The sequence below is a fragment of the Pristiophorus japonicus genome, chromosome 17, assembly GCF_044704955.1.
Source record: "Pristiophorus japonicus isolate sPriJap1 chromosome 17, sPriJap1.hap1, whole genome shotgun sequence".
NCBI lineage: Eukaryota > Metazoa > Chordata > Chondrichthyes > Pristiophoridae > Pristiophorus > Pristiophorus japonicus.
Window position 1 is genome coordinate 28,257,978 of NC_091993.1, and position 15,079 is coordinate 28,273,056.

At 44.5% G+C, this 15,079-nt stretch overlaps 3 protein-coding genes across 6 annotated transcripts in view; 1 reads left to right on the top strand and 2 right to left on the bottom strand.

Annotated features, from left to right (window-relative positions):
• Positions 1-1,780, bottom strand: part of iqch (IQ motif containing H) — a 182,352-nt gene extending 180,572 nt beyond the window's left edge. For all 3 annotated transcript variants that reach the window (XM_070858531.1, XM_070858532.1, XM_070858530.1), the window contains exon 1: positions 1,634-1,780. In XM_070858531.1, the coding sequence (XP_070714632.1) occupies positions 1,634-1,738 (105 nt within the window). In that variant the 5' untranslated portion in view covers positions 1,739-1,780. The remainder of the gene's footprint in view (positions 1-1,633) is intronic.
• c17h15orf61 (chromosome 17 C15orf61 homolog) overlaps positions 1-15,079 on the bottom strand; it is a 333,965-nt gene that overhangs the window by 194,530 nt on the left and 124,356 nt on the right. The window lies entirely within an intron of this gene.
• aagab (alpha and gamma adaptin binding protein) overlaps positions 2,009-15,079 on the top strand; it is a 41,152-nt gene continuing 28,081 nt past the window's right edge. For both annotated transcript variants that reach the window (XM_070858533.1, XM_070858534.1), the window contains exon 1: positions 2,009-2,305. In XM_070858533.1, the coding sequence (XP_070714634.1) occupies positions 2,239-2,305 (67 nt within the window). In that variant the 5' untranslated portion in view covers positions 2,009-2,238. The remainder of the gene's footprint in view (positions 2,306-15,079) is intronic.

Here is a 15,079-nt window from a genome sequence, read left to right on the forward strand (position 1 = left end):
GTTTTTTTTTGTGTTTTTCTTTTTTTTTGGGCACTAAAATCACATTTTATCCCCAGTGCCCCCTATAAAAGGGAAGGGGGACACTAAAAGCACCGGCAATTAAAACAAATTAAACTTTAAAACGTAAAATCAAATTAAAATTTGGTTGCCGGGCGTGATGATGCACTCCAGTCCCTCCGGTGCCCACCTCTCGCGGAAGGCCGCGAGCGTACCGGTGGACACCGCGTGCTCCATCTCCAAAGACACCCTGGACCGGATGTAAGAGCGGAAGAGAGGCAGGCAGTCAGGTTGAACGACCCCCTCGACCGCCCGCTGCCTGGACCGGCTGATGGCACCCTTGGCCGTGCCCAGGAGCAGTCCTACGAGGAGGCCTTCGGACCTACCCGCTCCCCTCCGCACTGGGTGCCCAAAGATCAGGAAAGTGGGACTGAAGTGCAGCCAGAATTTCAGGAGCAGCCCCTTTAGATAATGAAACAGGGGCTGCAACCTCGTGACTCTTTTGCATGAAACTGTTTTAGAGTCTACCTGTAAAACATAAAACGTTAAACCGTGCCACCCACCCTGGATGACACAGCAGACATTTACAAGGCCCTTTTTTTCTTTTTTGTGGTTTTTTTTTGTGTTTTTCTTTTTTTTTTGGTTTTTTTTTTGGGTGCTAAAATCACATTTTTTCCAGTGCCCCCTATAAAAGGGGAGGGGGACACTAAAAGCACCGGCAATTAAAACAAATTAAACTTTAAAACGTAAAATCAAATTAAAATTTGGTTGCCGGGCGTGATGATGCACTCCAGTCCCTCCGGTGCCCACCTCTCGCGGAAGGCCGCGAGCGTACCCTCTTTTGCATGAATCCCAAAAAAAGGTTAGTTTGCAGGTGCAGCAGGTAATCAAGAAGGCGAATGGAATGTTGGCCTTCATTGCGAGAGGGATGGAGTACAAAAGCAGGGAGGTCTTGCTGCAACTGTATAAGGTATTGGTAAGGCCGCACCTGGAGTACTGCGTGCAGTTTTGGTCACCTTACTTAAGGAAGGATATACTAGCTTTGGAAGGGGTACAGAGACGATTCACTAGGCTGATTCCAGAAATGAGGGGGTTACCTTATGATGATAGATTGAGTAGACTGGGTCTTTACTCCTTGGAGTTCAGAAGGATGAGGGGTGATCTTATAGAAACATTTAAAATCATGAAAGGGATAGACAAGATAGAGGCAGAGAGGTTGTTTCCACTGGTAGGGGAGACTAGAACTAGGGGGCACAGCCTCAAAATATGGAGGAGCCAATTTAAAACCGAGTTGAGAAAGAATTTCTTCTCCCAGAGGGTTGTGAATTTGTGGAATTCTCTGCCCAAGGAAGCAGTTGAGGCTAGCTCATTGAATGTTTTCAAGTCAAAGATAGATAGATTTTTAACCAATAAGGGAATTAAGGGTTACGGGGAGAGGGCGGGTAAGTGGAGCTGAGTCCACGACCAGATCAGTCATGATCTTATTGAATGGCGGAGCAGGCTCGAGGGGCTAGATAGCCTACTCCTGTTCCTAATTCTTATGTTCTTATGTTCCAGCACACACTCAGGCAGTGCTTTCCAGTTCACAACCTTAAGCCCAATTAACATTTAAAGCATTATTAGAATATTTAAGTACCTGGACCAATATGTTCCCCGCATCAGTGTTACTGTTTGCGATGTGTTCTGCCATGTTGTGAGCACAGCTTGTTCCACCTCTCACTCTGTCCGCTGCCTTCTGCATGTTGTCATCCTCCAGGCCGGCGTGCGTTCCCCTAGCAACGGAATACAGTCCCTACCACAGGGGAAGAGGGGGGAATAGCATAACCCTTCACAGTGCACAAGACGGCACTTCACGTTTATAGCTAATATTTGGCATGAAACTTACATTAGTATTATATTACTGTGTGTAAAGAAAAATCTGGTAGCGTTCCTTCTGTTTTTTTGTGTTTACTGGAGTGTGATTAAAACCAACACCTACCCCTTTTAACCAAATGGTTCATTCCTCACTCAATATACCAGGAGGAATATAAAGAAAGCAGTTAAAGAACGGATAAAATCTTAGTTTGGGAATGAGGCTTTAAAACTGATAGAATTAGTTAGAAACATTTGTATGATGTGTTTATAGCGGTTGCTAAGGGGAAAAGGGCGAGGGAAAGAGTGAAGGCCTAGTCGGAAATGAGACGCCTTTGACCCCCCAGTTGCTAGGGTGAGAGGTTAGAGGTAGCGGCCGGCTGATGCGGAATGGAGCTCCCCAGCGCGCTGCTCGTTAGCTGTTGCCCGGCTTTTGTCGAGGAATCGCTGGTGAAGGGTGAGTGAGTGTTGGGGCAGGGGCAGCGGCCGCGGGTACCGGCTCGTCGCCTAGAGTCAGTGATGTTTCGCCGGGCCTCGGGTCGGTGGCGTGGGCCAGCCCGGGCTGAAAGTGTGAGGAGCGGCTTGGCTGCGGCCGCCGCCGGGCCCTTTGCAAGGCAGAGGGAAGAGGCTCTTATCCCCTGAACGTTTATAATTTTAATAGCATTTATATTCTGATACCTTCTTATGTTATGTTATTTATGTATATAGCAGAATTTCTAGCTGTATCATTGGATTTTAAAGTAGTGGATTTCAAGTTTATTCCAATTATTTTGCCCTCATTACATAGAAATGCACAGTTTACAGCATAGAAACTGGTCCATGCATGGCGTGGAATGTCAGCTGTGGCTAAGTGGGTAGCACTCTCGCCTCTGAGTCTGAATTTTGTGTGCTCAAGTCCCCACTCCACAGACTTGAGCACATAAATCCAGGCTGACACTCCCAGTGCAGTGCTGAGGGAGTGCTGCACTGTCGGAGGTGCCGTCTTTTGGATGAGATGTTAAACTGAGACACCCATCTGCTCTCGCAAGTGGACGTAAAAGACCCCATGGCACTATTTCGAAGAAGAGCAGGGGAGTTATCCCCGGTGCCCTGGCCAATATTTATCCCTCAATCAGCATCACTAAAACAGATTATCTGGTCATTATCACATTGCTGTTTGTGGGAGCTTGCTGTCCGCAAATTTGCTGCCGCGTTTCTGATATTGCAGTAAGTGACTACACTGCAAAAAGTACTGTAAAGTGCTTTGGGACGTCGTGAAAGGTGTTATAGAAATGCAAGTCTTTTTATGCTCCACTAAAGCCGCCTCCTGCCCTATCTTCATCAGGGTGTGGATGTCGCTGGCAAGGCCAGCATTTATTGTTCATCCCTAATAAAATCATAGAATGATTTTAGCACAGAAAAAGGCTATTCAGCCTGTCAAGCCCATGTTGGCTCTCTCCAAGAGCACTTCAGCTCGTCCCACTCCCCCGTACTTTCCCTGTAGCCCTGCAAATTTTTTGCCTTCAGGTACTTATCCAATTACCTTTTGAATTGCCCTTGAGAAGGTGGTGATGAGCCGCCTTCGTGAACCGCCACAGTCTGTGTGGTGAAAGAAATACTTGCATTTCTATAATGCCTTTCATGACCACCGGATGTCACAAAGCACTTTGCAGCCAACTTTGTGAAATGTAGTCACTGTTGTAATGTAGGATAGGCAACAGCCAATTTGCACACAACAAGCTCCCAGACAGCAATGTGGTGAAGGAACGGCGATATATTTCCAAGTCAGGATGGTGTGTGACTTGGAGGGGAATTTGACGGTGGTGATGTCCCCATGTGCCTGCTGCCCTTGTCCTAGGCGGTAGAGGACGTGAGTTTGGAGAGATGCTGCTGAAGAAGCATTGGCAAGTTGCTGCAGTACATCTTGTAGATCTTGTCAGATCGGCATACGCAGTCTAGCTGAGCTCCGCCAACTTTGTAAGGGATGAGATCACTGGGCAAGCACAACAGTGAAATTATGAATTTAATTCTTCAGTTCATCTTTAAATGTGTCTAGTGAGGTTGCAGTTACTACTTTGTTAGCTAACTGGTTCCAGTCGATAATTGTTCATGGGGGAAAAAGCTGAACTTGTGTATGTCTGTCTTGACCAGTCGTCTCGTCTCAACACCGAGAGCATGCAGAAAGCAAGTGCAGGCAGCGGAAGGAGCGTGCGACAAACCAGACTCTCCACCCACCCTTTCCTCCAACGACTCTGTCTGTCCCACCTGCGACAGAGACTGTAATTCCCATATTGGACTGTTCAGTCACCTGAGAACTCATTTTTGGAGTGGAAGCAAGTCTTCCTCGATTTCGAGGGACTGCCTATGATAGAGTGAAGAGTCAGAAATTATCGTCTGTTGTTCCGTGCAGTTTGTAGCACACTTTCCATTCTGATTCTAGTTTGTCCACTGATGATGCGATACTTCAAGTGGAGTCCAGAGTCCCCCGCCTCTCCTCTAGCATTTCCCACTCCAGCATTTCTAGCATTGCAGTAATGCCATTGGTCTGTTTGTAATCGTTCATACAGAATCGAACAGCTATTCTCTGGATAAACGTAAGCTTCTGGATGTCTTCCTTGTGGTACAGGTCTCATGCAGGGCTAACGTACTCCAGGGGGCAATGGGTTACTCTTGCATAGAATTACACAGCGTTGCAGAAGGTCTGCAGCACAGAAACAGGCCGCTCAGCTCAACTGGTCCATGCCGGTGTTTATGCTCCACAAGAGCCTTCTCTTGCCCCTCTCCGTCTCGCCCTATGTTACCAATTTTTAACCAAGAGGCTGCTTTAATAGAAGCTCCCCTTTATATAGCAATTTAGTTGTGTTCTAACCCTGGTGAGTGTCATATTGAAATTGGTCAAATAACTTTTACTTTTTCCTTGTCACAGGGTTCTGCTCTCTTCCTGTAGAAAATGGAATGGCTTGCAATTGCTCATCCTTCTTGATATGATCACAAGATTGCAGATAAGGAAGGGCTGCGAAGGTGTACATATCAGGAAAGGATGAACAGGCTGGGTCTCTTATCTCTTGAAAAAAGAAGGCTGAGGGATGACCTAATAGAGGTCTTTAAAATTATGAAAGGTTTTGATAGAATGGATACAGAGAGTGTTTCCACTTGTGGGGAAGAGCATAACTAGAGGCCATCAATAGAAGATTCAGTCAGGAATTCAGAAGAAACTTCTTTACCCAAAGAGTGGTAAGAATGTGGAACTTACTACCACAGGGAATGGTTGAAGCGAATAGTATATTGCATTTAAGGGGAGGCTAGACAAGGATTTTAAGAAGAATGGAATAGAGAATTATGCTGATCGAATTAGATGAGGAAAGACGGGAGAAGGCTCGAGTTGGGCCGATTGGCCTGTTTCTGTGCCAGATGTCCTATATAATCCTATGTAGCCTCTTGGGGATCTCTTGTGCACCAGAGCTTTCATGTTCGGTTGTCTTTTCAGTTATACAGGTAGAACGTCCGAAATCCGGAGTTCTTAAAATCAGAATTGTCCGAAAACCGGACTTTTAAGCTGTATATACCTTTTTCCAGACATGAATCCAAAAACAATATGCAAACGGGGCCTGGCCTCGAGATTGCTGGATTCGGGCCGTCTGATGTAATGTTCCGAAATCTGAGAATTCACGAAAGTCGGCCCAAGGGTTTCTGGATTCGAGACGTCGGATTGTCTCTGAAATCCAGAAATACCCGAAACTAGGCCCAGGGGTTTCCGTATTCGGGACGTCAGATTGTCTCCGAAATCCGAAAATTCACGAAAATCCTCCACTGGGTTTCCGGGTTTGCGATGTCGGATTTTCTTCTCCGAAATCCGGAAATACAGGTACACGTAAATCGGACCAAGATTTTCCTGATTCGTGATGTCGGATTTATTCTCCGAAATCTGGAAATACTCAAACCGGAATGGCCTCAGTCCCGCAGTTTCTAGTTTCGGGGCGTTATACCTGTACCATCACTTTTGCGTTTGTGTGCACCCAAAACTATTTTACAGTGACACAAAAGTAGCTGTATAAATACAGCCTAAAAAGGGATAGCAGTGTTTACCTAATTTACTTAGCTATAATACAATCTCTGCACCAACAGGAAAGTTATAATATACCAGGTCCTCGCTTGTGAGCAAAGCAATGACACTCCCTTTTCCAAGGATTCTCTGCATTTACACGATTACTGTAGTATCTTTGCACCTACTCTCGAATTACAGTGTAAATGCAGCCTCAGTATGTCCCATTATACTGACATCAGCTGTACTGAAGCTGGTATAGCCATGTAAGATTTATTGCTGACCCTTTAACTTTTTCTTTATTAAAATCAATAGTTTATAATAAATCAGTTAATCCCATTACAAAACCTGCACGGGGTAAAATCGGTCAACTTTAATTCCCAATAGCATGGTTTATACATATGGGCTGCTTTCTGGAGTTCCCACAGAATGTCTCCTGCTGTTTTCTGTTGTCAAACAAAGGTCAGCATTGGCAAAATTAATGGGGAGTTTGTGTTGGTTTAGTGCTGACATTGGTCTTGACACATGCTGGTATAAATGGGAGGCAGGGTCACATTTCATTTTCATCTGTCTGCTTGAGAATCCTAGTTTTTTTTTCTTCAACTGCTCTGTAGCCTTGCTATCTGTGTGATCATCTCCTGCCATACAACCATGTTTCTGAGCCATCATTTGTTGTCTGGCTGTGGGATGTTGATAACTGATATTCAGTACTCTTGCTTTTGGTTTGTGAAAGCAAGAGAATGCAATTGGTGGGGGGGTGGGGAATGGATACTGGAAATGATTGGCTATCACTATTCCAACCCACTCTGGCCAGCCTCCCACATTCTACCCTACGTAAACTAAACTAGAGGTGATCCAAAACTCCTGCTCACCCATCACCTCTGAGCTCACTGACCTACATTGGTGTCCGGTTAAGCAACACCTCAATTTCAAAATTCTCATTGTTATTTTCAAATCCCTCCATGGCCTCACCCCTCCCTATCTCTAATTTCCTCCAGCCTCACAACCCCCTCACCGAGATATCTGTGCTCCTCTAATTCTGCTCTCTTGAGCATCCCTGATTATAATCGCTCACCCATTGGTGGCCGTGCCTTCTGTTGCCTGGGCCCCAAGCTCTGAAATTCCCTACCTAAACCTCTCTGCCTCGCTACCTCTCTCTCCTTCAAGATGCTTCTTTAAAACCTACTACTTTGACCAAGCTTTTGGTCACCTGCGCTAATTTCTACTTGTGCGGCTTGGTGTAAAATTTTTTAATCTCATAATACTCCTGTGAAGCGCCTTGGGGCGTTTCACTACGTTAAAGGCGCTATAACAAGTTGTTATCATTTAACAGTTGGGACCTCATCATGAGGACAGTCACAGGGGCAGGCCTGTGTGTCATCACTAATTGGTACAGCATACCTGTTTTAAAAATAAAAAAAAAATATTTTCTCCAATTTTTTCACTTCCCTCTTGAGGGAAGGTGTTGACTCCTTGCTGCCCTGCAGGTAGCAGTCATCCTCTGATCTCGCATCCAGCCATTATTCATATGAGTGTTCACCATGAGGAAAGGGGGGAGCACCTAATTGTAGTTTGAACAATATCTACCAATGAGTACAAAAAACAGAAATCATACTCGTATGTCCCAGTGCTTAAAGGCACCGCCATTGAATCATACAGATGAAAAGATCTTCTATTTGTTTCCTAGTCTATTTTGATTTAGCAAATTTCACCTTTGGCAGCAGTTGGAGTTAGGGTTGCCAATCCTCCAGGGTTGCCCCGGAGTCTCCAGGAATTAAAAATAATTAATCTCCAGGACACTGCTGCAAGCAAAAATCTGGGAGAAAAATAATAGGAGCGTTTTTTTTTTAAATTGTGATTTAATTTTAGTTTTTTGAACACTTTTTTTGTTTAGTACATGTAGTTATAAAAATATTGAACGTGGGGGTGGGGGGAGGCTGTTTGACTGAGAGGCAAGTATCATCCAATTGGGTAGTGAGCCTATCTGCTTTCCAATTGGCACAGGGTGTCGCAAAGGTGGACATGTTGGGCAGGAGTGTGGGGGCAGAATGGAAAAAAAATAGATGCACATTTATATATCGCGCCTTTCACTACCTCAGGACGTCCCAAAGCGCTTTACAGACATTGAAGTACTTTTTTAAGTGTAGTCACTGTTGTAATGTAGGAAACGTGACAGCAGGCTCCCACATACAGCAATGTAATAGTGATCAGATAATCTGATGCTGATTTGAGGGATAAATATTGGCCAGGACACTGGGGAGAACTCCCCTGCTCTTCTTCAAAGTAGTGCTACGGGACCTTTTGGTTCCACCTGAGAGGGCAGATGGGGCCTCGGTTTAACATCTCAATCAAAAGACGGCACCTCCAACAGTGCAGCACTCCCTCAGCACTGCACTGGAGTGCCAGCCTAGATTATTGTGCTCCAATCTCTGGAGTGGGACTTGAACCCACGGCCTTCTGGCTCAGAGGTGAGAGTGTTGCCCACTGAGCCATGGCTCACTCTTGTGGTTGGAGGTAGGGGGGTCATGTGACACCTTCAGAAATATGTCCAACCAGGGGGTGCTACATTGAGCCTCAATACACCTGGGTTAGCGAGGTGAAAAAATGAGGCACAATTCCCACTCCTGATTGTTGGCCTACGCCCCCTGATGGAAAATGGATGTGTGAGATTGTTAATTGAAAATAGGATTGGCTTGGCTTTGTTCTTCATGATCGAATATCCTGCTGATAGTATCCAGGTTCGCTCACAAAAAATGGCTACTTAAGTAAGGTCTTGATGGCACTCCAGTTAATATCCTTTAACAAAAGTCGGCCACTTCACTGAAGGGGGAAAGAAAGCACCCAACAGCTTTGGTTGCTACTATTGGGTTTGTACATTATTTTGGGTGGTCTTGTAACCACAAGAAGAGATTTATACTTCTAAAATGATTCACCTTGAGCGGGTTAATGCAGTGACTTGTAATATTGCATTTTGTGCTATGTTTAACCTTAGACACAATTCTCCATTTCAAATCTTGGCAGCAATTTCTTGTGTTCAGTAGTAGTGAAGTTGATAACAATAACTCATTTGTTTGGCAGAGAGAGAAAGTTCAACGTTTGTCTCCATATCAATGAAAACTGAGCTGATGGAAATATGCAGCAGTTTGTTATGAAAACCTAAAACTTTTCAGGGTGCCATTTTATTCAGTCATGGAAATGCTTGTGTAGCAAGATGAAAAATTTAATTTCACTACTTATGGCAAAACAAGCCAGTGCCACTGTTCGAATGGAAAGGGTGATGAATTGCAATCGCGAAGTAAAACTGAATTGGACCAAAGATGAAATGCATGAGTACTTTTGTAAATTAGGGCCATCCAAGTGAAACATGATTGACATTATTTTCTTTTTTATTTTAAATGTGTTACAGGGCTTGACTTGGTTCGCAAATATGAGTCAGGCCAGCGAGGCAGCCTTGTGTAAACGTTGGGCTGTTTTTGTTTGACCTAATTTGATGTAGCTTGAGTTGGCTTTAAGTATAAGCACTGATTGTCTGTTGGCTGTTGCAGAGCATTGTTAGCTAAGTGTGTCCTATCCTCCCACTGCCATCATCATAGGCAGTCCCTCGAGATCGAGGAAGACTTGTACCTCAATGCTGTAATGTACACCATTTTATTTTTATTTATAAAACTAATTACATATTTGTCTAAGAATTTAATGCCATTTTTAAGAAACTGTTTTTGACTCCCTATCTCTGTAACCTCGTCCAGTCCTACAACCAATATTTCCTTTAAGCTACATGGCCGCACTATGACCTGCAGGTCCCACGCAGCCAGCTCAATGGAGTTCTAATGGCATAAACCACAGCTCCTTAAAGGGGCCGCGCACACACACACAATTAGCAGGAATGTTGCCTACAACCCTCTGAGATATTTGCACTCCTCCAATTCTGGCCTCTTGAGCATCCCCGATTTTACTCACTCCACCATTGGCGATTGTGCCTTCCCTGAACTGCCAAGATCCTAAGCTCTGGAATTCCCTCCCTAAACCTCGCCGCCTCTCCTCCTCTCTTTCCTCCATGAGCCATTCCTTAAAATGTACCTCTTTGACCAAGCTTTTGGTCATCTGTCCTAATACTCTCTTATGTTGTTCCGTGTCAAAGTTTGTTTGATAACACTCCTGTGAAACAGCGAATGTTTTTGTGGCGGAGGAGCGGCGAGAGATCGTGGCGGAGGAGCGGCGAGAGATCGTGGCGGAGGAGCGGCGAGAGATCGTGGCGGAGGTGCGGCTAATGTTTGTGGCGGAGGAACGGTAAATGATGGTACAGGGCTCAGAAGAGCTGAGCGCCGAGGGCCCAGGGGCAGCACAGGCCAGCCCACACTGCGATATGTGTGCGCACTAGGTCCGTGCAGCAGACGAGGTCTCCAGTCATCCTGGTTAACTCTTGCCACTGGATAAAGACCTAGCTCTGTCAAGCCCGTGTGGTGGCTGATGTGCAACGGCCACCACATGTTAAAAAAATTCACACACAGTCATCTTCCACCTTTTCAATTGGAGTTTAGGACTGGAACATTGGGTCCTTCATTGAAACATCTATGAACTCATGTGGAAGCAAGTCATCCTCGCTTGAGGGACCGCCTATGATGATGAAGCTTTGTTAGCGTTTGCTAGTAATGTTACAGTACATTATACTGGAGAAAATAATATCAAATATGGCCTCTTATACATTGTGTGTCAAAATGCTTGTATTCCCCTAATCCATAAAAGCTTTGCATTTATGAAGGGCTCTCAAACATCTCCAAGCACTTCATATACATATGTAAGGCAATTTTGCACACACCAAAGCCCAATAAACAAGTTTAAGATGAATGACTAGTTAATCTGTTTTTGTTGATGAGGAATATTGCCAGCCAGGACACCAGGAGAACTCCCTGCTCTTTTTTTTGTTAGCTCTGGCTCAGTGGGCAGCACACTCGCCTCTGAGTCAGAAGGTTTGTGGGTTCAAACTCCACTCCAGGGACTTGAGCACAAAAATCTAGGTTGACACTCCAATGCGATACTGAGGGAGCGCTGCACTGTCGGAAATACCGTCTTTCGGATGAGATGTTAAACTGCTTTCTCGGGTGGATGTAAAAGATTCCATGGCACTATTTTGAAGAAGAGCAGGGGAGTTCTCCCCAGTGTCCTGGCCAATATTTATCCATTAATTTATCTGGTCATTATCATATTGCTATTTGTGGGAGTTTGCTGTGCGCAAATTGGTTGCCGTGTTTTCTATATTACAATAGTGACCGCTTCAAAAGTACTTCATTGGCTGCCTTTTGGTCGTGAATAGGCACTAAATAAATGCAAGTCTTTTCTTAACATCTTCCTGGATCACCGCAAGATGGAGACAGGGTTTAACTTCTCCTCCAAAGGACAACAATTCCTCAGGGCACTGGAGTGTCGGCCTAAATAATGTACTTGTGTCCTGGAGTGTGGCTTGGACACAACCTTCTGACTCTGAGGTCAGAACTAAGCCAAGTTGACCATCCATGACCTCAAATTGCTCCCAACTTCACCACTGACTAATGTTCAATGCTCCTGTCGGGCAAGTTTGGAAGAACCAAATGTATAATTGTGTTGATAGTATTTTCATAATTCAAGCGGTAATGTTACGCTGTGCTGAAACTTGAATGACAGCACTGCAGAGGAATTTCTCCTTGGGGAGGGTTAAAGTGTATTACTGGAACGGAACAGTTGAGCTGCTGTGGAGGCTGCACCTTGGGTTAAAGTGCCGTAAACAGTGGTCACAGTGATTTGGTGAAGAAATGATTTGAAAGCGGGGGAAAGATATTGCAATAGATTTGCATACTGGGAAGTGTGGCTGTCAGCATTTGAATGTTTACACTAAGTGAATACACTGTAAACATTCACCACCTTCATTGAACCTTTCACTGTAAACATGTACTTGGAAAAACAAGCGGAGTTCACATTTGGCCTGCAAGACATTCACCATATTGGCTAATTTATTTGTTTTTCTGCATCGTAAGAATTTAAAGTTTAAAAAAAAAATCAGATCCGCGGCTTACAGTTTAGGGTAGTGCTGGTAGAAAACACTTCTCGTGGGTGCAAACTGAAATTAGGATTGGGAGAAGACATTCATCAACTCAATCAATTAATATATTAAATGTTGCATCGAGCACATCCAAATTTCTCACTCCTGATGTCTTGCTTTGCTTTGCTTCTGTAACAGCCTTCTGACATGCACTTGTATTCTCCAGTCTAAAGGGAGCCCTTACCAAACAATTAAGCCCTGAGTAACTCCAGCCTCAGTTTATTTAACGGCTGTTAGACTTTGTAACCTTAAAGAGACAGAATCCATTTTGGCAGAATAGGTTACATGGTATAACACTCCTGAATTTTACATCCCACAAGTTACTGTGAGCATTACCATGGGCGAATGCTGGCTTTCTTTTTCAATTTGTTGCCAACACCTGACCAGAGGTGGGAAGTAAATGGAAAGAAGGGCCGACCATGAAAGCTTTCGTTGGTGGATTGATCTCTGCTTCTTGGTGTTACAGTTTTCTGACATGTTCCTACTTGCCATTCTGTAGACTATATTTAAAACTGAGATGAGGAGGAATTTCTTCTCGGAGGGTTGTAAATCTGTGGAATTCGCTGCCTCAGAGCTGTGGAAGCTGGGACATTGAATAAATTTAAGACTGAGAAAGACAGTTTCTTAACTGATAGGGGAATAAGGGGTTATGGGGAGCGGGCAGGGAAGTGGAGCTGAGTCCATGATCAGATCAGCCAGGAGCATATAAAATGGTGGAGCAGGCTCGAGGGGTCATATGGCCTACTCTCTGCTCCTATTTCTTATGTAACTTCAGAAACTATTGATAAGTTAAGATTTTATGGGGTAGGATAAAATGTGAACTTTGTGTTGCTCAGGAGGTCAGGAATAAATCATTTGAGCTAGCCTACGCCTAAAATTGACACATTTTGAGTTTACTTTTTTGAGCTGGAGGAGGGTCGGGGAAGGAATAGTGAGAGAGAGCGCACAGCAGCAGTGTGTTCTTGCCATTGTCCAGTTTGTTGCCTCAGCTGGAGTTCAAACCCAGTTCACCTGCATAATCTGACTGGCATAAAGCGCTTCCGATACTTTCTGTATTGTTCTGCTTAAGTTCCACCAGGTGGCTATGGAGACTGACTGATTGCAATTCCATTTTAAGTACAGCATCTCGCTATACTACAAAGTAAGAGTTGGATAGTTTAACAATTGGAGTGCCTAATGCGATTAGCCATGCTCTAGATGGGAATTGAAGACATTTCTCAGAATAATTCTTTGCTTTGTAACTACTCATTTTGAAATTTTCTGGTTGAAATTTTTATTGATCCTACTGATTGTTTATCAGATCACAAAATCAGTTTTAACTGAGAACAAAAGCAATTATTAACTTTATTACATTACACGGCAAAAGCGTGTTGGCGGAAATAAATGTGATGAGCAAGTTATATCGTAGTTTCATTGCAACATTGAGGTGTGTTGTGTTGGCAGAGGTGCTGTCCTTTTGGATGAGATGTTAAATGTTCAGGTGGATGTGAAAAATCCCATGGCACCAGTCGTAGAAGCGCAGGAAATACTTCCCTCAACCAACCCCATAAAATCACTCCTGAGCTGGTCACTCATCTCATTGCTGGCTTACTTTTTAGACACACTTTCTTAACTCAATCGGAGCAGCACTATCACTAAATTAGAGAAATGTACCTATCAACATATCTTCGAGAATCATAGAATGGTTACAGCACAGAAGAAGACCATTTGGCCCATCAAGCCCGTGCCGGCTCTCTGCAAGAGTGCCTCAGCTAGTCCCACTCCCCCCAGCTAGTCCCCCACTCCCGCAAAGAACCTGAAGTGATGATATTACTTCACCACGTAAAGTGCCTGGTGAGGTTGCAAAACTGGTGTGTGGAATTGTGGGTGTGAGCCCAGGTCCGACCACTCTCTGACGGTGTGTGTACCACATTGGTCCATCTCTGTCTTAACGCCTTTTAATGTGGCTACTGTTGAAAAGTGTTAGAATACCGCACTCCACCACACAATTTTATATACATCATTACAGGTTGCTTCTGCCCAGCCCCACTCCATTGGACATCATTGCAAAGCCTTGTGGATTATATAATCACCTCAAATTTGATTGCTATACAACAGCAGCAGACTCTTTTAACTGTTCCTTTACCAATTTACCTAAATCCTCAACCGCTCGATCCACACCTCCTATTTGAAGATCCATGGGGTGTTTTGTTGCTCTGTAGGCGCTATGCAAATGTAAGTTCTTTGTGTCCGAAACACTAGTGCCCTTGCCATGTGTATGTGTGTGTGTGTGTGTGTGTTTAAAGTTGAGTAGACTGCTGCTGTCTAGGCTTGTATGTTGATGACCACATAGGTGAGATACCTGAGGCCAGTAGACACCCATGGAATGTGAGCCACTCCCACCTCAACGACTCCAGGTACCCCAAAGACAATGCCTTCGGAGGAGGAGGGAAGAAAACTGGTGCAATTCAGTATAATGTAGGATGAACCTATGAATTTTAGTACTATGTCCACTGGGACTGTGAAAAAATATTATAGGTTTCGTCCTTCCAAATTTGCAGAGTATTCTGAGCTGTATCACATTAGGGTGCAATGCTGGTAAAGGTAGAAGTAAGTTGGGATGAACGAAGAGTATCATAAGAAGCATGTTGCACAACATTTAAAGTGTGTTGACTCAAGTTGGGTTTTTCTGTCGCTCGATACTACTATGCTAAATAACTGGCGAAAATGCTGATGTGGACAGGTGGTGTGTCGTAACTGCAGCATGTCGGAGTTTGTGGAGAGCATCGCGATCCTGAGCAACCACATCTGCGATAAGTGCCTGCAACTCGAGGAACTTCGGCTCAGAGTTGTTGAGCTGGAGTAGGAGCTGCAGACATTGCGATGCATCAGGGAGGGGGAGAGCTACCTGGACACTTTGTTCCAGGAGGCAGTCATGCTCTTTAGGTTAAGTAGCACTTTAAAGTTACAGTGGTCAGGGACAAGAGGATGTGACAGAGTCGGGATGGTATGAGGACCCATGATATAGTGATGGCAGAGCCTCAGCCCATGACCTTTTCCAGCAGGTATGAGGTACTTTTTTTTTTAACCTGTATAGATGAGGAAAAGGACTGCAGGAGGGGGAATGGACAAATTGATCACGGCACCGTGGTACAGGG